Below are 26,899 nucleotides of genomic sequence, written 5' to 3' on the forward strand. Positions count from 1 at the left end.
TTGACTGTGTGGATCACAATAAACTGTGGAAAATTCTGAAAGAGATGGGAATACCAGACCACCAGATCTGCCTCTTGAGAAATCTGTATGCAGGTCAGGAAGCAACAGTTAGAACTGGACATGGAACAACAGACTGGTTCCAAATAGGAAAAGGAGTTCATCAAGGCTGTATATTGTCACCCTGCTTATTTTTTTATTTTATTTTTAAACTTTACATAATTGTATTAGTTTTGCCAAATATCAAAATGAATCCACCACAGGTATACATGTGTTTAACTTATATGCAGAGTACATCATGAGAAATGCTGGACTGGAAGAAACACAAGCTGGAATCAAGATTGCAGGGAGAAATATCAATAACCTCAGATATGCAAATGACGCCACCCTTATGGCAGAAAGTGAAAAGGAACTAAAAAGCCTCTTGATGAAAGTGAAAGTGGACAGTGAAAAAGTTGGCTTAAAGCTCAACATTCAGAAAACGAAGATCATGGCATCTGGTCACATCACTTTTGGGAAATAGATTGGGAAACAGTGGAAACAGTGTCAGACTTTATTTTTTTGGGCTCCCAAATCACTGCAGATGGTGACTGCAACCATGAAATTAAAAGACGCTTACTCCTTGGAAGGAAAGTTATGACCGACCTAGATATATTCAAAAGCAGAGACATTACTTTGCCAACAAAGGTCCATCTAGTCAAGGCTATGGTTATTCCTGTGGTCATGTATGGATGTGAGAGTTGGACTGTGAAGAAGGCTGAACGCCGAAGAACTGATGCCTTTGAACTGTGGTGTTGGAGAAGACTCTTAAGAGTCCCTTGGACTGCAAGGAGATCCAACTAGTCCATTCTGAAGGAGATCAGCCCTGGGATTTCTTTGGAAGGAATGATGCTAAAGCTGAAACTCCGTTACTTTGGCCACCTCATGAGAAGAGTTGACTCATTGGAAAAGACTCTGATGCTGGGAGGGATTGGGGGCAGGAGGAGCAGGGGATGACAGAGGATGAGATGGCTGGATGGCATCACTGACTCGATGGACGTGAGTCTGGGTGAACTCCGGGAATTGGTGATGGACAGAGAGGCCTGGTGTGCTGCGATTCATGGGGTCACAAAGAGTCGGACACAACTGAGTGACTGAACTGAACTGTGTGGGGTGGTACAGTGTGACCTGTCTCAGTACTCAACATCAGCAGTTCCATTTTGTGACTCTATTGCCTTCCCCTCTCTATCCACTCCCTGCAGTCTTATATTAAAAACCTAATTTTTGCAGCCTTCTCACCAACATGTAGGCCCAGTTTCCAGTTTTTCCATTATTCTCTCTAACTAGTTAGAATTCAAGTCCTGGTAATTCTTCCTTGAAAAGATGTATCGCATCCATGTCCTTCATCTTTCCACTCCCCGTCTCACTGTTAGTCCAGACTGTTGTTTTAACCACCTGTCCATTGCCTTGCTTCCCAGGTGGTGCAGTGGTAAATAATCCGTCTGCCAATGCAGGAGACTCAAGAGTCAGGGGTTTAATTATCTCTGGATAGGGAAGATCCTCTCGAGTAGGAAATGGCAAACCACTCCAGTATTCTCGCCTGAAGAATCCCATGGACAGAGGAGCCTGACAGGCTACAGTCCATGGGGTCACAAACAGTCGGACATAACTTAGCCACTAAATAACAACAAAAAGGGTTATTGTGGGTTTTAAATGAGATAAAGCTTATGAAGTCTTTAGGACACGAGAACACCTGGAGCATAGTACGTGCTCAATAAATACGTTTCCATATCGTAACACATCGCTAACCTATATGATGAAGTGTACATGCTTCCAAACAATACTCATCTTCCCTTAGTGTGACATGCTGAATTTGTATTGTCAAATCCTCCTGATTCACAGACTTCCCACTGTAGCTGTCCTTGAACATGGCAGCCTTAGATGTTTGCCTTCTCCCTCAATTGCTGCCTTTCCCATGCACTCTAATCCTTCTCTGCTGTGCCACATTCCAACTTCTGCATCATTTTACACCTTGTTTTCTGCCATCGTTTGGCTTTTAGCAATATGTGTGATGAGGTATTGTTTCTTCTATGTGTATCTCTAAGCATGAGATTTATAGGAGAGGTGCCATAGCAAATGAAAAGGTTAAAATGCCAGATACGATGAATTACATATAAGAAAAAATATGTTTGAAAGAGTAACAAATAGGTGAACCATTTGTATTTCCAAACACAGTGGGGTCTGCATTTGTCTGGCAACTTTGATAAGCTAATTTGATTCTAGTTAACTGAACTTTGTTTTCTCAGTATCAAAGCAGATTGCAGGGAGAATGACTTAGTCACCAGATTTGATATAGGCCCCAGAGGGTATCAATGTGAAGCCACTTTCTTCACCCCTGAGAAACTGTACTAAGACCAGCAGATAAAGTGAAGCCTTTTATCTCTCTTTTTTCCCCACTCCTGTTGTCCTTTTGTACATCAATTTACCACATCCCTTTCCTCACTTCCTTTATACTTTTTCATGTCACTATGTATTCTGCTTTGGTAATTTTAAAATAGTAATTAATCAATAGGTCTCATAATATTTTCCCCCCAGAGAAGTGAAAATACTCAAGCTAAGAATAAATACTCAAGTTTTACATGCTATTAGTTGGTTAAATTAGGCTGACAGTTATACAATAGAATTTTAAATGAAAGGGACATGTATTGCCTAAGTTCCTCAAATATTTGATTTAAAACTTAGTGCAATGAGAACTCTACTGCTACAGAAAAATACTCCTGTCACTCCACAAATATTTTTGAGCACCAATTATGTATTAAACCACAGAACAAGAGATTGGATTCTTTGATAATGCCTAATCATTTCCTTAGGGCTTCCCAGGTAGCTCAGCTGGTAAAGAATCTGCCTGCAATGCAGGAGCCCCCGTTTCAATTCCTAGGTTGGGAAGATCCCCTGGAGAAGGGACAGGCTACCCACTCCAGTATTCTTGGGCTTCCCTGGTGGCTCAGATGGTAAAGAATCCACCTGTAATACAGGAGTCCTAGGTTCGATTCCTGGTTTGGGAAGATCCCCTGGGGGAGGGCATGGCAACCCACTCTAGTATTCTTGCCTGGAGAATCCCATGGACAGAAGCCCTGGTGGGCTACAGTCCATAGGGTCGCAAAGAATCAAACATGGCTGAGTGACTAAGCACAGCACAGCACAGCCATCATTGTCTTGAAAATTACATGGGGATCTCTGTCACTCAATCTATAGTTTTTTCTAATACTTACGGAGGCTTGAAGAACTGTATTTTGTCCTGTATGGGAAAATATGGTTCTAAATAATGGGGATCTTAACCATGGACCACGACTGAGTAACTTCACTTTCACTTTTCACTTTCATGCATTGGAGAAGGAAATGGCAACCCACTCCAGTGTTCTTGCCTGGAGAATCCCAGGGACAGGGAAGCCTGGTGGGCTGCCATCTATGGGGTCACACAGAGTCGGACACAACTGAAGCGACTTAGCAGCAACAGCAGCAGCCATGGACCATAGATCTTAACCTTAATCCAAACAAAATGTCATTTAGGCATAATAACCTATTGTATCCTGTCTGCTCTGGTTAATAATTTCTGTAATAAATTTCACAGTTGAGGGATTAAGCCTTAGAAATAATTATGAAATGAGTGAATACAAACTACATTAGCTGTTTGTAGGAGGGAGGAGAAAGACCAGGCAGATGGGGTTGTAGAGGGATGGGGTAGATGTTTTAACACAGACCTAGTTCCAGAAAGGTGCCCTAAAAGAGAAGTTTAGTAATATAACTTTGAGATGAATTACTATCTTTTTAAATAACTGTTTTACATATTGGGCTTCCCTGGTGGCTCAGACAGTAAAGAATCTGCCTGTAATGCAGGAAACTCAGGTTCAATCCCTGGGTCAGGAAGATCCCCTGGAGAAGGAAATGGCTACCAATTCTTGCCTGGAGAATTCTATGGACAGAGGAGCCCGGCAGGCTATATTCCATGGGGTCACAAAGAATCAGACATGACTGAGTGACTAACACTCACATATTAAGTATGCTAGCCTGCTGAAGAAAAGTCATTATTGCACAGTTGAATAATTCACCAGACTTGTAGAGGAAATCCAGCAGGATAACTGCTACAGGAAGAATAAGAAGCAGGAATTGCCTACAGTGGTCATCTTTGAAAAATATATTTATGCCAGAGTATTAAATATTGTTTTAAAAATCAAAAGTTTTTCCTTCAAGGAAACAATAGCTAACTTAGAAATATTTAGAAATTCCTTCTAAGTGGGAATAAATTCTGCCATCCCACCTTGCCTGAACCTTGATAGCAGGTATATCAAGCATACCTCAACACTATATGCTTCTCCCTTTTCTCCTTCCAACTGATATTCTTAAATGTTGCCTTAAAATCATTCAAGAGCATATATAAAATTTCACTATTTTTCTTGCTTTCATAGCCAGTTTCTCAAGACAGGTATACATATTTAATAACTGGCTCTCTAGGAGAAAAACAGCCCTTCGTTTATAGTTTGGCAGTTTCTGTGTTGCCAGTATTACAGTATTCTGTAAATACTCCCACCATGGCCAGTTTCAAGCTACATGATGTTACTGATAGAGCTGCTGATTATGGAGATCCAGCCCAGCACTGCTTGTAGGCCTGCTATTCCCATCATTCATCACTTAGGTATCTTAGTAGTGGCTCCATAATTTCTATATAAAAAGGAATACACAGGACCAATGTCATTGGAAAGAGAAGCTGCATATTAAGTGCACTGTTTTTATTGGGTTATATGTTTATTTGGAGTTAAGAGGCACAGACAGACAGAGCAGTGCAAGAGCAGTGAAGAGGAGTAACCCCATTCATGCCATTTGCCAGCTTTCACACAGACACCCATTAAAAGTCTTCCAGTCCAGCTTTGGTCCTTGTTCAGTTTCTTTTTTTTTCTTCAGGTTAGAGCTTCTTTATTTTTTAAAAAGTTTTTATTTTATACTGGAATGTAGTTGATTAACAGTGCTGTCATGGTTTCAGATGTACAGCAAAGTGACTCAGTTATACATTTACATGTATCTATTCTTTTTCAAATTCTTTTCTCATTTAGGTTGTTACATAATACTGAGCGGAGTTCCCTGTGTTATACAGTAGGTTCTTGTTGGTTATCCATTTTAAATATAGCTATGTGTACATGTGCTTCCCTGTTCTTTAATCATCTTGTCAACCTTCCCAACATCCTCCCAGTCACTCTGATTTGAAATCTTGGAATCATCTTTGATTCCTCCCTAGCCTTGCTTCCCTCCCACATGGCACCTCTGCCCTAGTTTTCTTATCTCTTTTCTTTTTATATTCTTTATATTAACAACATTGATGGACTCTCCCTACCTTTTTAGGTGGCAGTAGCCTTGTAACTGATCTCCCTCACTGGATTCTTTTCTACTAGTCAGTGTTATTTGAAATCCGCTTCATTTGTAAACTTTCTAATTGTCTCACTGGCCTGTTGGAAAAGCTCTAGTAGCTTTCTACTGCCCACTGAAGAAACCCAAATTTGTTAACAAAGCCAATAAAGGCTTTCCAGTCTCACCTGATGTATGGTATCAGCTTTTGGCTCCCCATAGCCATTTTTATGTAACTACATACCAGTATTGGTTGTTTTATACATAGCCTTGCATCCGATAAGTCAGGCACACGTAGGCATGTATTAACTGGTAAACATGTTTAGTGATACTCCTGCTTATGAGTACACTATATTTGAATTTTCAGGACAACCTACTCTTCCTTGAACAACTAGTATATTTTCCCCATGTCTGTGTCTTCTTTTTGTGGATTCTTCTGAATTCCTCCCCACTACAGTTGAAATCTTCTCTTATCATTCAAGGGCAGAGTCAAATTCATGTAGAACTTAAAGATATTAACAAACAAAAAGAGGATATATAATATGTCTTAAAACAAGCAGTAAGAGAGAGAAATGGCTGTGCCTTTTCAACGGCTTAAACCAGAAGCTAGAGACTGACTGCAGGCCAGAATGGAAAGAATGCCAAGGGCTGATGAGGAGCAGTGATAACTCCTAGAAAAGGCATGTTAATGCTGTTGAACCAGAAACATCAGGGTGATTGTAAACCTTTAAGGCAGCAACTACCTCAATGAGGCAGGTTTAACCCCAGATTTCTTCTCAGGTATCCAGTGGAGTCTCATTGTATACTTAGGACTAGAGGGCAGAACTGATTTAGTTAGACAAAGTAAAGAGCTGGTGTAACATCTGAAAATCCAAAGTGAATCGAGAGAAAATAAGATCTGAAAGTGCAATGTTAGAGAAAAACATCCTTCTTACTGATACTCTTAGCAATGGGGAACCCAGAGTTTTCACCTGGGTTATAAAATAGGAAACCTCAGGGTTCTGGAGTTTGATTTGGCAGTAATAATATTTTTCCATTCTTTACATTTTTTACTAAGTTTTACACAGTGGAAATAAGACTACAGGGTTTTAAAAGTACAAAAGAATAAAATTTTTTAAGTCATCCATAAAACTACCATATATCACACACTAATATTTTCTATATTTCCTTCTATATTTTTTCTGTATGTGTTTTCTCTACATATTACATTAGATATAAATTTCTTATAGCCTATAGCATCACAGCTTACTGATATAATTGATCAAAACTAGAGAACATAAGAAATTATGAAATGATATGTATATTCTTATTATTTTCCTTCCAACATAAAAGATTTCAATTTTCATCATTCACTAGCCGTTTGACACAGGGCAGATGGAACCACTAGTTGGAGTTTTGTATCCTTTTTCTTATATAAACTCATAATGGACTCTGATACTTTTCTACTTCAGTTTTATTAGAGTAAAGCAAAGAATTTCTAATTAAGAATAAGAATACTAATACTAAATGTTGTTATTTTCCCCTTTTATAGCCATCTTACCCATTCCTAATTTGATCGCTCCCTTTTTTTTTTTTTAGTGACCTACCTTTGTCAAGTCTTACCAAAGCATTCACCTTGGTTTCCAAGAAGCAAAAACACTTTTGTCATCAAGTTTTATCCTTTTTTATGCAATACAGTAGTCAAATGATGTGGTGGTGAAAACAGGAGCAATTGACATGAGCAAGTTTAGGAAGAGCCACTGACTCTTGGTTTTGATACAATGTAAGTGATAGAAACAGAATTGGGCAGGACCACCAGAGAAGGGGCTACCTTCTGTGAAGGTTCCATGAGTCACGATTCTCACCAGTAAAGCCTACATTGAGAATGGAAAGCTCTTTAGCTGGATGGAGGTTATTTAGAGAGCTCCTGCTGTATAACCCTCCAATGAATGTCATTGTTTACCAACACTTGCACGTTGTTTTGTTGGCTTCTTTAGGCTCACTTCTCAGTAGAAGAATTATACATAAGCTTAGTAGGACTTCAGAAGTAACAGAGAGTGGAAATCAGAGATTGGCGATTTAATAATGGGCTGGTCTGGAGGACCTCATTGGGAAGCCAATACCTGAGCAAAGGCATTCAGAAGCCCTGTGCTGTCCCTTCACCTGCTTTCACTCCCTTGCCCTCCTGTTCAGCTCCAGCTGCCACGCTGAGCTCTCACCCTTATCTGCAAGTTCCCACCTTTGTACTAGTTGTGCCCTCTGCCTGGAGCAAAAGGGTGAGGTAAGAAGTGCCATTGGTACAACAGTTAACTACAGGAGATGAGAGATAGGACAATCAGAAAAGGTCCTAGGGAGACTTTATAATTCCAAAAAGCTATGCATATTTACTCTTCTTGCTGTCTTTAATATGCATACATCATGAATTCATTTTTACCTCATTTTGTGCTTTTGGAAGCAGTAGAGTGTGGTTTCAGACTCACCAGGATTAGAATTCCAACTATGCCACTTACTGAATTTGCAACTTTGGTGAGCTGGATTTCTCTGAGCCAGTTTTCTCATCTGTAAAATAAAGATAATAACCCTCTCTGAAGCTTGTTGAAAGAAGAGTAAGCAACATACAAGGTCTGATAGATGATGAGAGAGGATGTCACTATTAAAAGACAACCGGATCAGATAGTGAAGGACATTTTTTAAACTGTGTTAAGGAGCATGTATCTTATTTTATAGGCAATGGAGAACCATTAAAATTGTTTTGAACAGAGAAGTGACATAGTGTATGTTTGTTTTAGGAAGATAACACGGGCAGCAAGTAGAGGGTACGTTTTCAGAATTGGCTAAATGAGACCAAGTAGTATGGTACTGCGCTGTTGTGAGACATGATAAATTCAGTTAAGCCTGGTAGAGACACAAGAGGTGGATTTGATAACTGGCAATTAAAATATGTTTTCTAAACTGTATATCTTAATATTTAGTCAATTCTCAAAATATAAACAAAATAATTTTTTTTACTCATTCTCATTGATGTTTTGACCCAGTTTCCCAGAGTCTGGCTTTAGGCCATTCTTGGATTTATTGTTTGAAGTATATATGACTTGAGGACCAACTGCTCAAGCTACCAGGAATAGGAAAGGAGGGAGGGAAAAAAAGGAAATCAACTGATAAACAGGAGTCAGAGAGTCTGGGAAAAGAATCTTAAGTAAACTTTATTTTGTGGCCCAACAGACATCGCTTTAAAAAGCATTTCTCAGCTGTTGACTTTGAAAAATAATTATATCGCCTAGCTTGGAGCTTGTAGATAACCAAGATGGATACGGAAATTATGGTTTCTTTTTAACTGGTTGCATTCCAGACTGATCTCCTTACAGAACAAAGAGTAGATGGAAAGAGTGTGAAAGGATAGATCAGCACAAATCCATCAACACTGATAGAAAAGATTCAGGGTGCAGATTTTTCTCAGTTTTGCCTAGGAGGGGAGCACGAGCTTTTAAATTTTTAATTATTTTTTAATATGTGTACATTCATATAACTTAAAATTTTAAAAGTACCAAAGAATATGAATGAAGTCTTCCACCCATCCTATTCCCCTAGACACCCAGTTCCCCTCCTCTGAAAACAATTTCTTATTTATCCTTGCAGAAATATTTTATGTATACACAAGCAAAAGCTACTCATTTTTCCCTTTCTAATATAGTTAGTAGCATTGGAAACATACTGCTCTGTATCTTAGGGATTTTTTTAACTATCATTATGTTTTTGTCTTACTTGTTGTTTTTCCTAACAATATGTTTTGGACTATTCCATATCATTGGAGAAGGCAGTGGCACCCTACTCCAGTACTCTTGCCTGGAAAATCCCATGGACGGTGGAGCCTGGTAGGCTGCAGTCCATGGGGTCGATAAGAGTCGGACACGACTGAGCGACTTCACTTTCACTTTTCACTTTCATGCATTGGAGAAGGAAGTGGCAACCCACTCCAGTGTTCTTGCCTGGAGAATCCCAGAGACAGGGGAGCCTGGTGGGCTGCCATCTATGGGATCGCACAGAGTCAGACACAACTGAAGCGACTTAGCAGCAGCAGCATTCCATATCAATATATAAAAGTTTCCTCATTATTAAATCTGACTGCTTATATAGCAAAGAATCTGCCTGCAATGCAGGAGACCCCAGTTCGATTCCTACGTTGGAAGATCCTCTGGAGAAGGTATAGGCTACCCACTCCAGTATTCTTGGGTTTCCCTTGTGGCTCAGCTAGTAAAGAATCCTTCCGCAGTGCGGGAGACCTCAGTTCGATCCCTGGGTTGGGAAGATTCTCTGGCGAAGGGAAAGGCTACCCACTCCAGTATTCTGGCCTGGAGAAATCCATGGACTATATAGTCCATGGGGTCACAAAGAGTCAGACACAACTGAGCAACTTTCACCTAGTTGAACTTAGATGGACATGCCATAAATTTTGTAACTAACCTGCTCCCTATTAATGGATATTTAGATTGCTTCTAATCTTTTGTTATTTCATGCAGTGAATAACCTTGTACATGTATCAATTAGTACATGTATTTTACTCATAAGTACCTAAGGTGAAATTGTTGAGTCAAAGTGTATTTGACCTTGTATCTTTGATAAATGGTGCCAAAAATGTTGTATTAATTTGCATTCTCAAAAAAATTTGCATTCTCACAGGTAGAATATGAAGAACACTATGTTTGACCTGAAAGCAGAAAACTCTATCATTAATTCATATGTACCTGGAGTAAATTCAAAGGTTGTCACATCTACTCATGGTATTCATTCTGAAGATGCTGCTTTCTATCCAAGTGGATACATTTGTCTCCTAGATCAGAGGTTCTCAACTGGGGACAGTTTTGCCTCCCAGGAGACATTTGGCAATGTCTGGAGACATTTTTTATTATCACTAAAAGGAGGTGGAGGTGCCATTAGGGTACAGGCACAGGACCGTCATTCCTCTGTCCCTCCCCACAAAGGGTTATCTGGTCCAAAACATCAGTAGTGCAAAGTAAGAACACCTACCATAGATCAATGTCTACATCCTCCCGATTGTATTAAATATATCTTACAAAACTGCAGCTCCTCGACTCTGTAACCAAATGAAATAATGAGACCTCTGTGCTTTCACAGTACATTTGCTTTTGTTTTTTCCCCAACATTTATGTTGTATTGAAATTAATGATTTACAGGAACTGTGAGCTCCTCAGAAAAGATCAATGTATCTTATTTATATCTGAATATCCAGCATCAAGAAGGTACTCAGCTTATTAAATGAGTGAATGGATATAAAAGTACTTTCTAGTTGTCTCATTGTGACTTAAAGTGTGACTTATTTTATATATTTATTTTTTTACTCTTACTTGCTCACTTTCTCTTACTTTCAGTTTTCTTCAGACTTACACAAGTAATTTTTTCTAGCAGAGGAATTGTACCAGGAAGTGTCAGCTGAAGAAGTATGGGCCCCTCCCCTGACTTAAACTTCTATAAATTCTGGTTTATTACTATATCATTAATCACTTAATCATAGACTAGCTTGCTCATTTATAGCTCTGGATTGAATTTGTCTTGTCTCCTCAAATGGACTGAAATCTTCTGAAGGGCAAAATCAAAAATTTTAAGGACCTCAGTGAGGCCTAACTTAGGACTTTACAGACTATAATGCAGGAGAGTGACAGGTTGGTTCATCTTTTTCGCTAATCACAACTCAGACTTCACCCAAAGCAGATTCTGAACTCAACAAGGAAACTGCTGCTGCTGCTACTGCTAAGTCGCTTCAGTCATGTCTGACTCTGTTCCACCCCAGAGATGGCATCCCACCAGGCTTCCCCGTCCCTGGGATTCTCCAGGCAAGAACACTGGAGTAGGTTGCCATTTCCTTCTCCAATGCATGAAAGTGAAAGTGAAGTTGCTCAGTCGTGTCCGACTCCTAGAGACTCCATAGACTGCAGCCTACCAGGCTCCTCTGTCCATGGGATTTGCCAGGCAAGAGTACTGGAGTGGGTTGCCATTGCCTTCTCCCAACAAGGAAACTACTCCTTCTCAAAAGCAGAACACCCATGGGAATTCTCTTTAAGTCCTGTGGTTAGGGCTCTGTGCTTCCACTGAAGGGGGCACAGGTTCCGTCCCTGGTTAGGGAACTAAGACCTTGCAGTGCAGTGCAGCCAAAAATAAATAAAGACTAACCATTTGAAGAAAAAAAAAAAGAGCAGAGTATCCCAGACTGTCCCAGACATGCAGGTCAACAGCAGAAGGTCTGTGCTGCGAGGGATCCATCAGCTTCCTCACTTGGCTTTCTCCCTCCTCCCCACCTTGTTCTCTAAGAGAGGACGAAACAAGAGGAAAGGGAGCAGGGCATGACCTTTGAAAGAATGACATGGCCATAGAGACATGACAAAGACAGGTTAGAACCAGCTAGGTCCAAGATTCAACTTGCAGTAAACCTTGAGTTTCATGACAGGCTCATTGTAATATATTAGCATGTAAATGCCATACCCACCAGCACCATGACAGTTCTGAGGCGGAAGAGAAAAGGCCAAGAAGTGGGCGGTGGCCCAGTTCCTAGAAATCCCTGCCCCTTCCCCAAAATAATTAGTACAGTCCTCCCACTTCTTAGCCTAGGAAATTACTCAGCCCATAAAAACTAACCACGCTATATTTTTAATTTCTCTCTTTCTCTGTCTCTCTCTGTCCTTCTCTTGCACTCTCGCACACTCTCGCATTCTCTCTCCTTCTGAAGTGGGCCTTCTGAGGCCCACACTCCGCATGTGTGTGGGCGGATAAATAAATCCACTTCGTACCTATAAGTTCCTCTCGGAATTCTTTCCCAGGTAAGCAGGAACCTCAAATCCACTGGCCTTAAGAAGAGCCCTGACTGACAGTTGGGGAAGAGCTCTCTTTTCACATGTGTGTCTGGTCACCACAAATCCTGCCATCAGACACTTCATTGTCCGATTCAAGGCCCCAGTGTGACTTGAACTAAATGGCCAAAATCACTAGTAAGCTTTCCTACCACTGGCTGCTAGCTGCGGTCTCCGCCCAGCAGCCCCCTCCAGGGCTGCCACACGTGGGGAGGCACGTGGCCAGAAGGGAAGTGGGTGGAGCCAGAGGCCAGGTTTTAATGAGACGCACCAGTGTGGGTGGGGGAAGGGTGGCAACAGGCCTGCAAGGTCAAACGAAGCAAAGACGAGAATCCTGGTTTGTAACTCTCCCTGGCGCTAATGGATCTTGGAGAAAACTGGGCTGAGGGCAGCTTTGATCCTGTCTATCACAGCAGTTTAAAATGCAAATGCAAAAAAAATATGCAAATATTGACTGCTGGGTTTATTTCAACCGCTTGTTGTTTATCTACCTTTAGCCCTGAGATCCTGTTGCCTTCTTTCCAATTAAGACAAGCTTGCAGCTGAAGATCTTCAAAGCTGAGTTGCGGGAGAAAACATTCAGATTCAAATATCTAGAAAGCAAAAGCCGAGTAAATGATACGAGACAGCTTGATTAGGAAAAAGGTTAAAAAAAAAAAAAGCAAAACAAATGTTTAGTCACTCTTCCCTGGAATAGTTCAAGTTTAAATATTTTTAAGACGGTTTTGAAACAGCAACTTTGATATTTGATACCTTAGATACTTAAGTATCTTGGATATTTATAGAAATGATCTTAGGTAACTTTAGATAGTTATCTTCACAGGTAGGACAGTGGAGCTACTGAGGGGTTAATTTTTGAAGGTTACTAAAGCTTGAGTCTTGACTTTGCTGAGAAAAAACCCGAAAAGGTCACATTTCCTACATGATCTAAAAAGAATAGAGCTCACTGTTGTGTTTATTTTTAAGTTAGCTAAAACTTTCCTCTTCAAATGATGGTGTTTGGTCAGGGGTTTGGGAGAACATATTGTAAACTTATTTAAGTATTGGGACGTTTAAGTTGGCTTTCTAGAAATAGATTGCATGGTTTCTACCTTCTTAGGTAAATGACTCCAAAATAATATTTTTAAATGATAATAATTTCTGATTGTGTATCTTGTTATTTTCCAAGAACCAGCAGAGTGTTTAACTTATTTAAGCTCTATAACAACCCTGGGGCAGGTAAATGCCATTTTGTAACATTCTTCCAAGGCTTCAGACAAAAGGATATTCATGTGCAGTCTTAGAAAGTTTTCCAGACATGAATTTCCTAAAATTATGTACATACATATATGTGTGTATACACATATGTTTTTCTAGAAAGAGTACATAGTTTTCATCAGCTTCTGAGAAAACTCTGTGACCCTTAATGCATTCAAATTGGATAAATCATTATGAAGAGCAGGAATTTCTGTGTTGCCTCGTCTACCTCTATTAGCCTGAGCTAGTAAATGGTTTCAAGGCTATGTTTTCTGAGTTTTCTCTTGTTTCTTTCATTGTCGGGCTACGCTTCTTTCTTGACCAGGTCATTGAGCTTGCCTCTAGAAGAAATGCCCATCTCTCTCCTGTGTAAAATTGGTTAACAACTTGGACTCTGGAGCCATATGGTCTGGATTTAAATCTGTTCTGTCTTACTGCTCGCTTGCATGACCTTGCCTCAGCTTTCAGTTCTGCAACATGGAACTCAGAGTAGGACCATCCACCTGGAGTTGTTCTGAGTCAAATAAATTCACATAAAGAACAATGTTTGGAATATAGAGAACAGTAAGGGAATGCTTGCTGTACTGTGTGCTTCTAATCAGTTGTGAACTTAGAAGTCATCTTTTCAAATCATATTTGACAAAAAGGAAGGATATATTTGTGGTCTTCATGCTTTTCAAAGCTCATTTTTACATCTTTGTTTTTGTCCAGCCCTGCTTACCATGGAATTCAATGAGCTCACAAGCCATGCATTTGTTTTTCTGAAAAACTGTGGAACAAAAGAAAAGCTGAATGGGGAAGGGATGCAGCCTGTTTCTCATGTGCCTTTATTAAAATGACCATTATAACCAAAAGTCTGGGACACAAAAGTCTTGGCGCACAGCAGAGACTGCCTGTCTCTTGAGCCTTCTGATTGACTTTAGATGCAGTTCGAAGGGAAGAACCAGTTTTTCAGCTGATATCTTTGAAGAGTGCATTTGAGGCAGCTATTAGTGTGAGGGTATGATTTTTTAAAGAAAGAAGCAGCAACTGCTTTTCCTAGCCTGTGGGTGTTTTCCTGGGACTGAATCACCTCCCGCTAAAGCTGTGCACTGGCAGGATCTGCTGGGTTCAGAATGCAAATGATCTAGGCAAAGGTTCCAAGTAAAGGGAGCAAATCAAATCGGATTGAATAGGAAACCAGATGATATTTTTTCTTTATCCTTATTTTGAGGATTAACAGTCTCTTATCTCTCACCCCACTGTTCTCCAAGGGTCTTTGTGAACATCCAAATGATGGCTGCAGTCAGATGAGTGTAAGCAGGGACACCGGGGTCCCTGTAACGCTTTCCTAATGTCACTAAAGAGATCTGATGACATCCTGGAGCCCTTGTTCTAGCAGCGCAGACGTCGTTAAGTAGGCAAAGGTCATTGCTACCACAGGATTGTCACCATGATCTGCAGCATATTGGCATCTTGCTGGCCCAGGACTGCCAAGCCTCTCCCCATTCTTTGTTTGCATCTGCAGCAGCAGCAGCAATGCTCTTCCCGCCAGAGCAGCTTTGGAGCAAGTCACAAAGGGCTGCAATTCCCTGCTGCCCGTCTTATTAAGCGTGGGTGTCTGTTATGAAAATAGGCAGCGCGGCTGAGTAGTGGAACCCACTATTTTCAGAATGAGCAGTGGTGGTGTCAGCTTTCAACAAGTCGAGCTTTTCATAACGTGACCAGTGATGAATGCCATTGTAGTCGGTGTTAGTACCGTCTAAGCTGCTGCTAAGTTGCAAACCACTTACAGAAAGAAACTTCCCTCTCCTCTGAAGATACTTTTCTTTCCCCTCTTTTTTTACATTTCCTTTCCAGAGTTAGAGATAATAAGGAGGCAGCATAGAAGGGGCCCAGGCATTACCATTCATAAGAATTCAGTTATAACAAGAATTAGATTGGCCTCGAGTCAGTCTCTGGGCCTCAGTTACCTTCCCTGTAAAAAGTCAGTAGTGTTTACCCTGCAGGCTTGCTGCATTGCTGGAACAAGGCTTAAGCCTTTGTTCACAATTTTAAAGGCAAAAGCCAAAGGGACCTGCTGTCAAAAGGTCAGTTCTCCAACAGACTTAAAAACAAACTGACTTAATGATACCATCAGCTTCTGTGGAATTCATGCCCAATTCAGAAAGAAGTCATAATGCCCCAGAGAGTCTTGTAAGAAAATTCTTATTTGCTGCTGCTAATGAGATGAGATGATAAGGACTCCTTCCTTTACTCACCTCAAGTTGGGCTCCTGTGAGCCCATTTCTTAATTAGATCTCAGTCTTGGTTGTTCTCAATTTGTTGTTGTTCAGTTGCTAAGTCGTGTCTGACTCTTTGTGGACCCTATGAACTGCAGCACGCCAGGCTTCCCTGTCCTTCACTATCTCCCGGAAGTTCACTCAGACTCATGTGCATTGAGTCGGTGATGCCATCCAACCATCTCATCCTCTGTCACCCCCTTCTCCTCCTACACTCAGTCTTTCCCAGCATCAGGGTCTTTTCCAGTGAGTCATCTCTGTGCATCAGGTGGGCTAAGTATTGGAGCTTAGCTCCAGCATCAGTCCTTCCAATGAATATTCAGAGTTGATTTCCTTTACGATTGACTGGTTTGATTTCCTTGCTATCCAAGGGACACTCAAGAGTCTGCCAGTACTACAGTTCAAAAGTATCAATTCTTCGGCACTCAGCTTTCTTTCAGTTCAGTTCAGTCGCTCAGTCGTGTCTGACTCTTTGCGACCTCATGGACTGCAACACACCAGGCCTCCCTGTCCATCACCAACTCCTGGAGCTTACTCAAACTCATGTCCATTGAGTCAGTGATGCCATCCAACCGTCTCATCCTCTGTCGTCCCCTTCTCCTCCTGCCTTCAATCTTTCCCAGCATTGGGGTCTTTTCAAATGAGTCAGCTCTTCGCATCAGGTGGCCAAAGTATTGGAGTTTCAGCTTCAACATCGGCCCTTCCAATGAACACTCAGGACTGATCAGCTTTCTTTATGGTCTAACTTTCACATCCATACATGACTACTGGAAAAACCACAGCTTTGACTATATGGACCTTTGTCAGCAAAGTGATGTCTCTGCTTTTTTATATGCTAAGTCAGTCATAGCTTTTCTTCCAAGGAGCAAGTGTCTTTTAATTTCATGACTGCAGTTACTGTCCACATTGATTTTGGAGCCCAAGAAAATAAAGTCTGTCACTGTTTCCGTTGTTTCCCCACCTATTTTCCATGAAGTAATGGGACCAGATGCCATGATCTTAGTTTTTTGAATGCTGAATTTTAAGATTGTTGCCTTCAGCAACAGTCCCCCTACCCTTGATGTCTCTTCTTAATCATTTTCCATACACTGACCCGCCCCCACCCCACCCCCATTCACATACAAACCTACTCCTTGGTCATAAATCCCTACACATTTTTGTGTATTTGGAGTTGAACACAGTCTTTCTTTCCTCCTGCCATGGGCTTTACCCCTAATGCAATAGCCTAAATGAAGTCTTTCTTATCATTTTAACAAGTGTCAGAATAAATTTCTCTTTAACACAGACCAAAGTTTGCACTCGTACTTCGTCGTGTCCATTGTGTCCAACTCTATGTGACCCAATGGACTGTAGCCCACCAGGCTCCTCTTTCTATGGGATTCTCCGGGCAAGAATATTGGAGTGGGTTCCCATGCCCTCCTCCAGGGCATCTTCCTGAACCCGTGTCTCTTATGTCTCCTGCATTGGCAGACGGGTTCCTAACCACTAGTGCCACCTGGGAAGCCCCAGATCAAAGTATAAATATGAGGTTTTTTAAAGAGGCTAACACTTCTTTGGTGCTTAACATGAGCCAAGACATAACTTGCTTTAAGAGCTAAGTCTATTCCTCACAACAGCTCAGTGAGGCTGTATTATTATTATTAGCCTCAATTTATGGATTACACTGGGGCCCTGAGATGTTAAATTACTTGCCCAAGCACACAAAGCTAGAGCTATGTGGTGGAACTGATATGTGGTGGAACGCGGGGGCCTGGCCCCAGGGTTCATGTTCTTAAACACAATGCCCGCCTGTCCTCAGAAGACTGAAAATTAGGTTGGGAAGTCTACTGTGTCAGTGCTCTTAAAACAAAGCTCTCAAACTTACCCGTCCATAGGAGCCAGGGTAAATTATGCAAAGGAGTGAAGCAGGCTAGGTGAGGAAGGGTTGTGTGGAGTCTGGAATGCCCCTGCCCTCTAGAAAGACTGACCTTCACATCGCCACCTTGTGTTGTCTTCTGAGGTGGGCGGGAGGGCGGGGGAAGGCAGAGAAAGAGAAGAGAGAAATATGGATTTTTATGAATGATATCTTCAATAGACAAAGAGAAGAGAAAAAGGGAAAGGAGAGAGAGGGGAAGAGAAAGGAAATGGAAGGGAAAGTTGCGCAAGAAACACACAGACAGACCTGCGGAAGGAATTTATTCAGTCTGTGGGCCACCTCATTTAATAACCTCAATTTTAAAGGTTATTAAATCTTATCACAATGTAATCCTACTGATTTTAAAGACTTACTCCTCACTCTAAACCACCAAGTCATTACATTTTTTAAATAACCTATCTGTGTAACCTATTAGAGACTGTGCTGCTGCTACTGCTAAGTCGCTTCAGTCGTGTCCGACTCTGTACAACCCCATTGACAGCAGCCCACCAGGCTCCCCCATCCCTGGGATTCTCCAGGCAAGAACACTGGAGTGGGTTGCCATTTCCTTCTCCAATGCATGAAAGTGAAAAGTGAAAATGAAGTCGCTCAGTCGTGTCCGACTGTTAGCGACCTCATGGACTGCAGCCCACCAGGCTCCTCCGTCCACGGGATTTTCCAGGCAAGAGTACTGGAGTGGGGTGCCATTGCCTTCTCCGATTAGAGACTGTAGATTTCTGCTACTTAGTTGGAGAGGAAAGGAGCAAAAGGAGGAGAATTGTTTCTTGAGGTTAAGCAGTCTGTCCAGGGCTCATGGAGATGCAGTGACAATTACAATAGCAAATATGTTTCAAGTAGTGTTGATTTCCTATCTACTCATGAATCAAGAGATTTCAAATTACGTGTGTTAACCAAGCAATCTGGGCTTTTCTTCTTGAATTGATGGATAATTTAACTGCTACTAACAAAGCAAACAAAAAGAAAATGTTCTTTTAAATGAAAACTAGTATAATCAGCTCTCTGTGGGAAATGGGGATCAACTCGGTGACTTATGAGATTTCAGTGAAATCCCTCATCTTTTCTAAGTCTTCCAGCCTTCAGTTGCTGGACTCTGAGGTGTTCATATTTTACAGTCCTCTCTGGCAAGCCAGACTTCTTGGCTCTAGCCATATAACAAGGAGATGTCCCCCAACCAGATGTTCTGACCTTCCAGCTTTTTATAGGAGGTGGCCAATGGACTTGTTTTTAATTATTTAAAGTCTCATAAATAAGATACAACTATTTTATTTCCAAAAAACAGCACTCTTTTAAATAGTGTTTTCATTACTATTTCACGTCATGGCTTAAATTTGCTTATTATTTTGAAATTTGGCAGGGCTTAATAATGGCCATTTTGGAGGGAAATGGGATCAATTAACACCTTTTTGTGCACAAGGTTCTGCACTGTGTCCTGAGGAGTGAACAGAAAAGAATCAATAAGATTGTCCCCTTCCCTCCTGGGACTTGAAGGACTTCTGGAGAAATGAGACATTTATACAAGCAACAACAGTACAAAAACAGTACATGAAAAGCACAATACAAAGAACACAGATGGCCATAGCTGTAGAATTTTGAAAAGAGAGAGAGATTTTATGACTTAAAAGGCCTTAGGAGCCTTCAGAAAGGATGGGGTTTAAATGGGGTTTTGAAGAACAAGTCTGCTTTTTGAAGATGAGGTCAGATAGTAGTACTAAAGGTATAATAAAGACAGATGCCAAAGAGGCAGAGGGAAAATAAGCTTGGGGCACAACAAGTGACTGCAACAGAAAATTCTAGAAAGGAAGAAATGGAACATAAACCTGGGAAAGTGATTTGAATGAGCAGAAAGCAGTCAAGACCAAGGAAGGGAAAATCTTTAACCCATCAATATGAATAATGAAGTTAGAAGAAGAGCTGTTTGGGAAAGAAGATAAATTGGATTTATTGTTAAATGCCATATGATTGAGCAATCAAATACCATTAAACCAAAACACAAAAGTATTTATTTTCAAAATCTGGGCCCAACCAGATTGACCTTTGCCTTACTTTGACCCTAAAGCTGGAGTTATGATTGTGATGTTTGATTTATTATCTATCACATGCAAAAAGTAGGATCTTTGAAATTTGGAGCTGGAAGAGCCCTTAGAAATCATATAATTCATTTTGCCAATGAGTTAATTTGGGGTGCAGAAAGATTAAGTGATTCCCATGAGGTCATAGAACCTGTGAGTGATAGAAGTAATATCAAAACAGTCATCTGCTAATTTCTGAACCATTGCTGTGTCTTCATCACATAGTCTGGTTATTCTTTCTAAAAAAATGTTTATGCATAAACACACATGAATAAATTTTCATATATACTTTAAAGACTCAGATGTACTTGTTAACATCCAAAATTTTCCCACTTTTGGATACCTACATCTCTTTTTCCCTATTTCTAAGTCAGAAAACTCCATTTGCCACCTAATATGTCTCATTATGTATATTTTTGGGACTTATATAACTACACACAAACACACACATAACACATATGTATGTAGAGTTTTGGGTCATTGTTTTACAGAAATGAAAACATATATTCTTTTATGTACCTTGCTTTTCTCATTCAACCATACCTTGGTGAAATTTCTCCCAAGTGAAAAGTTATAACCTCATTAGCTATTTATTTTAATGGTTGTAAAATGCTCTACTGTAGAGCTATATCATGATTTATTCTGCCTCTCCGCCTTTTAAGGAAACCAGTTTGAGTTTTTTGCCTCTACAAATAGTTCTCCAATAGACATGTGTGCACGTGTTAGTCACTCAGTGGTGTCTAACTCTGTGATCTCATGGGTTGTAGCCCACCAGTCTCCTCTCTCCACAGAATTTTACAGGGAAGAATACTAGAGTGGGTTGCCATTTCCTTGTCCAGGGGATCTTCCCAACCCGGAGATTGAACCCAGGTCTCCTCCACTGCAGGTGGATTCTTTACCATCTGAGCTACCAGGGAAAGCATTTTTAATAAACATACTTGTATATTTATCTACATATGCTGGTATTTTATTTCTATTGATAGGATCACTGAGTGAAGGACATGTGTATTTTTAGTTTTAAAAGCTAAACTACTTCCCTAAGAAAGCTGCAACAATACACATTTGCACGTACAATTAATAGAAATACTTCCTTTCACAAGGTCTTCCCAGGCCATGGTGTTACATTTTTTAAAAGTTTTTGCAAGTGCAGTTGGTATAGAGTAAAATCTCATTGTTTCTTTATTTGCATTTCTTTGATCACAAATGAATTTGATCATCTTTTCATCAAGTTGTTGGCTATTGGATTTCCTGCCTTATAAACTGTGCTTCCATATCCATTTTTCCAATGGATTATTTTGTCTCCTTATAAGTTTTCAAGAACTTCTACTATATTTCAGATATTTTTGCCTGTCCTCTAGGGTTGAAAACACTTTTTTAAACCTGTTGTACCTGTTTGTGTCATCTTTTGCCATGCAAAAGTTTTGTCATTTTTTTTAGTCATCTGTGCTGATGTTTTCTCTCATAATTCTGGGTATATTTTCTGCCTTGCCAAAGAAACCTATCTACCATGCTCCTAGATATATTTATGAGCTTATATTTTCTTAACAGAGTTTTTTATTTAAATATTTATATTTTAACCTTTAATCTCTCTATCTAAGATTTATTTTTGGTAAAAGAGAGAGTTTTCTTTTATTTAAGATGACTAATGAGTTTGCCAGCCCCTTATATTAAATAATCCATCCTTTTGTCACTAGATTGAAATGCCTCTTTTGTCATATATTAAATCCTCATTTTATATCTGGATCTATTTCAAGATAATCTAGTCTACATATCTGTTTGGGCTTATTTCTTATTTTAATACTTATTCATTTGATTACAGTTGCTTTATAGGATTTTCTGATATCTGGTAAATCAGATTACACAAATGACTTGAAGTTGTTAGTAAGTGCATATGTAAGTATTAATATGTTAAAAGCCTATTTTCTAGACAGCAATGGGATGAAGCAGAAACTAACATATCAAGATAATACTTGTATAATTAAAATAATTTTTCCATAATCTTTCTTCCCAAGATCTGCATTTATATCAACAGTTGTGGAAAGAAAAGATTTCATGTGCTTGTGAGATCCTATACAAGTGATAAATTGGTATAGTTTCAACCCTCAGATACTGTACTATATTAATGGTACTGTTTCCTTGATTCACAGATTGGTCCTTCAGAGGAATCACCCCTGATTGCATCTTCACTTTGAGCTTCGGCTGCTTCCCTAAAGGAGTGCTGTCCAGGTGCAAGCTCCAAGGTTTTTCCCGGAGAGAGATTCCATGGGGACTGTACCTGACCCTCTGAGATCAGCCAAAACATCCCTGATTGCAGCTTCTGGAGAAGAAGAGGGCCTGGGAGAGGTGCAGGTTGCCTCGCCCCAGCCTCGACCAGAAGTCCTGAGTGAGAACACCAATGGCCTTTCCAGCACTCCTGCAGAGCCAGACCTCAGCCCCAGAACAGCTGCCAAGGCCCTGATGCAGGCCAGTGAGCATGTGCCCACTCAGGCAGCCATGTCCTCTCCTGACATTGTCAGTGAGGTGGGGAAGGCATCTCCCACACTCAACTCTCCTGGCAATACTCAGCTGTCAGGGGGCAGAGAGCCCACAGCACCAGCCCTGTGTTCTGCAGCAGGCAAGGATCTAATACCTGCAACATTTACAATGCCAGCCAATCAGCACATCCACCCAGTTGTCCCAGGCAACCAGCCCCATGCCAGCCCCCAGTCAGGGCCTGAAGATACCCTGGTGAAATCACAGAGAACTGCAGATGGAGGGCAACCTGAGAAGTCAAGTTGTCCGGTAGTGGTCATCTGTGGCAAAGATCAAATGCCCTGTGATTTTCCTTCTCAAGAAACAATGCAGGGAATAGTGCAAACTGAAGATACAGCAGCCAGGTCGTTCAGTCCTACTTCCGCTACTGTAGGTGGACCCGAAGCAGAAAGGCAGCAAGCTGTTTGCACTTCCCAGACAAGGTCCTGTGGCTCTCCAACAGAAGATGGATGTTCGGGGAACAAACCACCCTCTGCCACCACCTCAGACACCCAGGCCATGACTTCGGTGATTCCTCAACCATCCCACCTCCCTAGCAACGGATCCATGTTTCCTCCAGATCCAGAGAAGGTGCCGCTGGCAGCACAGCCTCAAGTGTCAAGGTTTAAAGAAGCAAGTACGATGACCAGCCAAGCTGAAAATGAGATCAAGAAAACCCCGCCCAGGGCTCAGCAAGATGCCGAGGTGCAGGCAGTGGCGAGTGTCCAGAGCAGATCGGCGTCCACCAGCCCCAGCATCCTCGCTGCATTCTTAAAGGAAACCCCTGCTCCAGAGCGGTTCGAACAAGAACAGCTGCGTGTCATTTGCCACGGCAGCGCGAACCACACGTTGGAGCTGTCTGAGAACACCATAGACCCCAGGGAGGCGGGTCAGTGCCGTGACCTTATGCCAGCGGTGCACATCCAGACAGCTACAGCTGTTTCTGCAGCTATCCAAGGAGAAAATAAGTCAGGGAGCCTACCGGGGGAGGTCCTTAAAACCTCAGCCATCAACGTGTCATCCAGTGATGCTCAGGAGACGTGTAAACAAGACGGGAAATCAGCGGGAATGACCCTAGCGGGGCAAGAGCTTACCTTTAGACAGCTTTCGGGTACTACTTCTACCTCCCTGAAAGCTAGCCCCAGTGACCAGACTTCTCTTAGCGCAGGACGTCAAGTTGAAACAGGTCACGGATTAGGGAAATGTGAAACGAAGCCATCTGAGTTTGCAGTGGCAACCACCAGTGGCCACAAACCAGACCCCGACTGCAAACTCTCCGACTACTGTGGCCCTGCCAGCAGAGCCGACCAGTCCAGGAGCTTGGATCTCACGAATCAAGGGGATGCAAGAGAGAAGAAGCTTGCGTCTCCTCAGATAATGAAAGAACAAGAATCTCCTGGCATCGATATCCTGGAGGTGAGGGCAAGGGCAGAGGCCAAAAGCCTACTGCTCAATCCTAAATCTCAAGAAAGTGGAGGCGTGGCATCAGGTGCCAGCCCTACACCCTCCCCAGTTAGAAGGAGCCAGGAGGGCACCGGGGAAGAAAACAGGCAGACCAAGACAGCTGCCAGCCTAAGCCTGCCGTCGGATGCCATTGGGGACTCTAGTCCTGGCTCTGGCAAAAGGACCCCTTCTCGTTCCGTCAAAGCCAGCCCCCGCCGGGCCAGCCGAGTCAGCGAGTTCCTCAAGGAGCAGAAGTTAAACGTGACAGCTGCTGCCGCCCAGGTGGGACTCACTCCAGGAGAGAAGAAGAAGCAGCTGAGTGCCGACTCCAAGCTCCAGTTGAAACAGTCCAAGCGTGTCCGGGACGTGGTGTGGGACGAGCAGGGCATGACCTGGGAGGTGTATGGCGCTTCCCTGGACCCGGAGTCCCTGGGCATCGCCATACAGAACCATTTACAAAGACAGATCAGAGAACACGAGAAGTTAATCAAAGCTCAAAGCGGCCAGAGCCGGAGGTCCATCTCCTCAGATACTTCTTCTAATAAAAAGCTCAAAGGCAGGCAGCACAGCGTTTTCCAGTCCATGCTGCAGAACTTTCGACGCCCCACCTGCTGCATTCGTCCTGCTCCTTCTTCTGTGTTAGATTGAAAAGGAACATGTCCAGAAGCCCTTGGATACTGCTACAAGCTTCAGAGGTGTCCATCTGTCTATGTCAGAGCTTACTTAATTTTCTTTCTGAGGGACCAGGAAGAGAAAGCATTAACTCACAGAAATTGCTACTAAGAATTGCTGGGTCCTTTGCTTGGGGCTCCATAAATAAAAAATATTGTTTCAATTTGAAAGGAAGTGAAGAAGTAAGCTTCACTGAAGGTTTACAACCTTAATTAAGAGGAAATAACACTGTTTTTTTTAATATGATGTTTTTAGAATAACATGCTCATTACACATGTGTCATTTTATATTACTGCCTCAATTTATCACACTATGGTATTTCCATTAAAACCCCTGCTTTATATTAAAAGTAGCAAAGACACTGTTAGCAAATACAGTTATACTTTGTAGTCCAATGCAATAAGAATGCTGATACCACACAAAATTTAAGTAGGTGATGAGAAATATCATGGAAAAAAAATGGAAACAAATTTGACTCATTCCTCGGCTAGAGGATATAAATAAAGTACTTACATGCATAAAATGCCAAATATGAAATAATATTTGTAAACATCTGCATATAATCCTTTTTATAAACCTTGTTATACCTGTTAATAAACATAAGAAAGTTATATTAGGAAAAAAGCTAGCAAACCATTTGAATACTGCCCACATAAAACATGAATTTATGTATATACATTTTCCTACACTAAGGGCAAGGGTCATCTCTGTGATTGTGCTTAGATTAAATTCATATTTCCTTGCCCAAGAGGAAATACATGTGACTGAATTCTTGAAGAGAATTATCATATTATTGATAATACTGAGTTTTATGTTGTTCAGCTGTCTCCAATAACATTCTGCTGAGAATGTTAAGGTTCTGGTAAGGAATTATAAATAACCAATTACCCAACACTCCTTTTCTTATGTTGAAAAAAGGAAAGTCTCCTGAGTAACAAAAACAACAGGTTTAATTGTGGCTCCTATAAACAGGATGCAGTTTGTATTTTTGTTTTGATTTGGTTCGGTAGCTTCTAATAGAAAATGTAGTCAAATAGAAATGAGCTCCCTTGCTGCTTTTGTATGCAGACTAATATCATCTAATTGCTTAAGACTAATCTGTGGTAAAAAGGTAATCTCTTCAAGCCTATTAATTTTAAGAGAAATACCATCATATCTCATCCTTCCAACCCATTAAAAGAAGCTGCCTTTACTAAAACATCATTTACTAAAACAGCTTTAGTAAAGCTGCCTTTACTAAAACTAAGCTTTGGGTGAGCTTAGTCCTTGAGAATATAGGCACCTGTTTGAGCTGAGCCCTCACCTGTCTCCATAATGGAAGCGTGTCCTTGGGGCCCATGAGTGTTGTGCAGGGCACTGGCTGGGTGACCAACAGGGCTTGAGTGGAGCTAGTGGGGAAGAGAGGAGTGAGCCCTGGAGGTTGTTGGTTTCCACCTTGCATTTAGAGAATCACTGTTAGTGATGAAGGGGCGTTGGCTGCTTTCTCTAAACTCACTGCCCTGATGAGCCAGGAAAGAATTGTCCAGCTGTATACTATCTCTCCAGAGATTCATAAATGCCATTTGTGTAGTCAATGCAAAGTTTCTATTTTTTTTTTAATTTGGATTCTCTTTTGCAGATTGAAGGAGGACAATTGAACATATTGCAGGAGGATATCATACCTCAACTTTAACACCACAAGCTACATCAGACATAAATTAGTCAATAGTCATCAATTTCTTTCAAAGTAATTGGACTGTCTATGAAGCGTACATAAGCAGACCACAGAGCCATTCTCAGAGTCAGAGCCAGAGAATGGCAATTACAGGTGTTAGAATTGAAACTTACAATAAATTTTTAAATAAAGCACATGTTTGTTTCTTACCAGTTGGCCTCTACTAAGAAGGCTATCTAAGTAGAAATTACCATCAAATTAGCAGCCAAAATTATTAATAATGAATTGCGTCTAAAACTCTCTCTTTGGGCCTTAAATACCCATTGGCTGCAGTGTTCATGTCACTTCTGTAGGAGATGCCTTTGCCAGAGTTTAACCTCCCTCCTGTCTCGCTCACTGGCTGTCTCCCTCCCACGTGCTGTGTACACATAGAGAACACCCTCTGTACACAGTGGCAGCTGTCAACAGTACCCACTCCAGATGGGTGGGCCCAGGTCACCCTCTGCTCTGAACTGACTAGAACAGGCTGTCCCTGCATTAAAATGGGAAAAAAGGAAGAATTTAGCATCTGGTAATAATATTAGTTTTCATGAGGTTGGAGTAACCATGTGATTTATAAATAGTGAAAGGAAACAGAGGCCAAAGAGAGTTGTAGACATTGTTGTTGTCACACATTAGAAGCAAATTAATAAAATTCAATCAATTAAAACTTAAAGTGTGCTAGAGTCACTTTGGTTTTTCTGGGGACTGAAACTAACCTTTACTTCTTAATCTTCAATTTTTTACTTTCAATCTTTACCACACTCTAAAGATTGTCACAAAATGTTACAAAAGCTTTCTTCTCACTTACTGAATCTTATAGAAGGAAAAGTCCTGAAAAAAATTGTCACAGACATAGCTCATCAAATAGATAAATAAGACAGGAG

General features: G+C 41.2%; 1 protein-coding gene across 2 annotated transcripts in view; it reads left to right on the forward strand.

Moving 5' to 3' along the window:
* The window catches only part of GPRIN3 (GPRIN family member 3), a 71,266-nt gene extending 44,578 nt beyond the window's left edge, over positions 1-26,688 (forward strand). Inside the window, exons 2-3 of one of the 2 annotated variants that reach the window (XM_010860153.1) lie at positions 21,841-24,342; positions 25,938-26,688. In XM_010860153.1, the coding sequence (XP_010858455.1) occupies positions 21,956-24,295 (2,340 nt within the window). In that variant the 5' untranslated portion in view covers positions 21,841-21,955 and the 3' untranslated portion in view covers positions 24,296-24,342; positions 25,938-26,688. Of the gene's footprint in view, positions 1-21,840 lie in introns of both variants that reach the window. The other variant, XM_010860152.1, reaches the window with a different exon arrangement.
* Positions 26,689-26,899: the final 211 nt, after the last annotated feature.

Source organism: Bison bison, unplaced genomic scaffold (assembly GCF_000754665.1).
Source record: "Bison bison bison isolate TAMUID 2011002044 unplaced genomic scaffold, Bison_UMD1.0 scf7180017864464, whole genome shotgun sequence".
Classification (NCBI taxonomy): domain Eukaryota; kingdom Metazoa; phylum Chordata; class Mammalia; order Artiodactyla; family Bovidae; genus Bison; species Bison bison.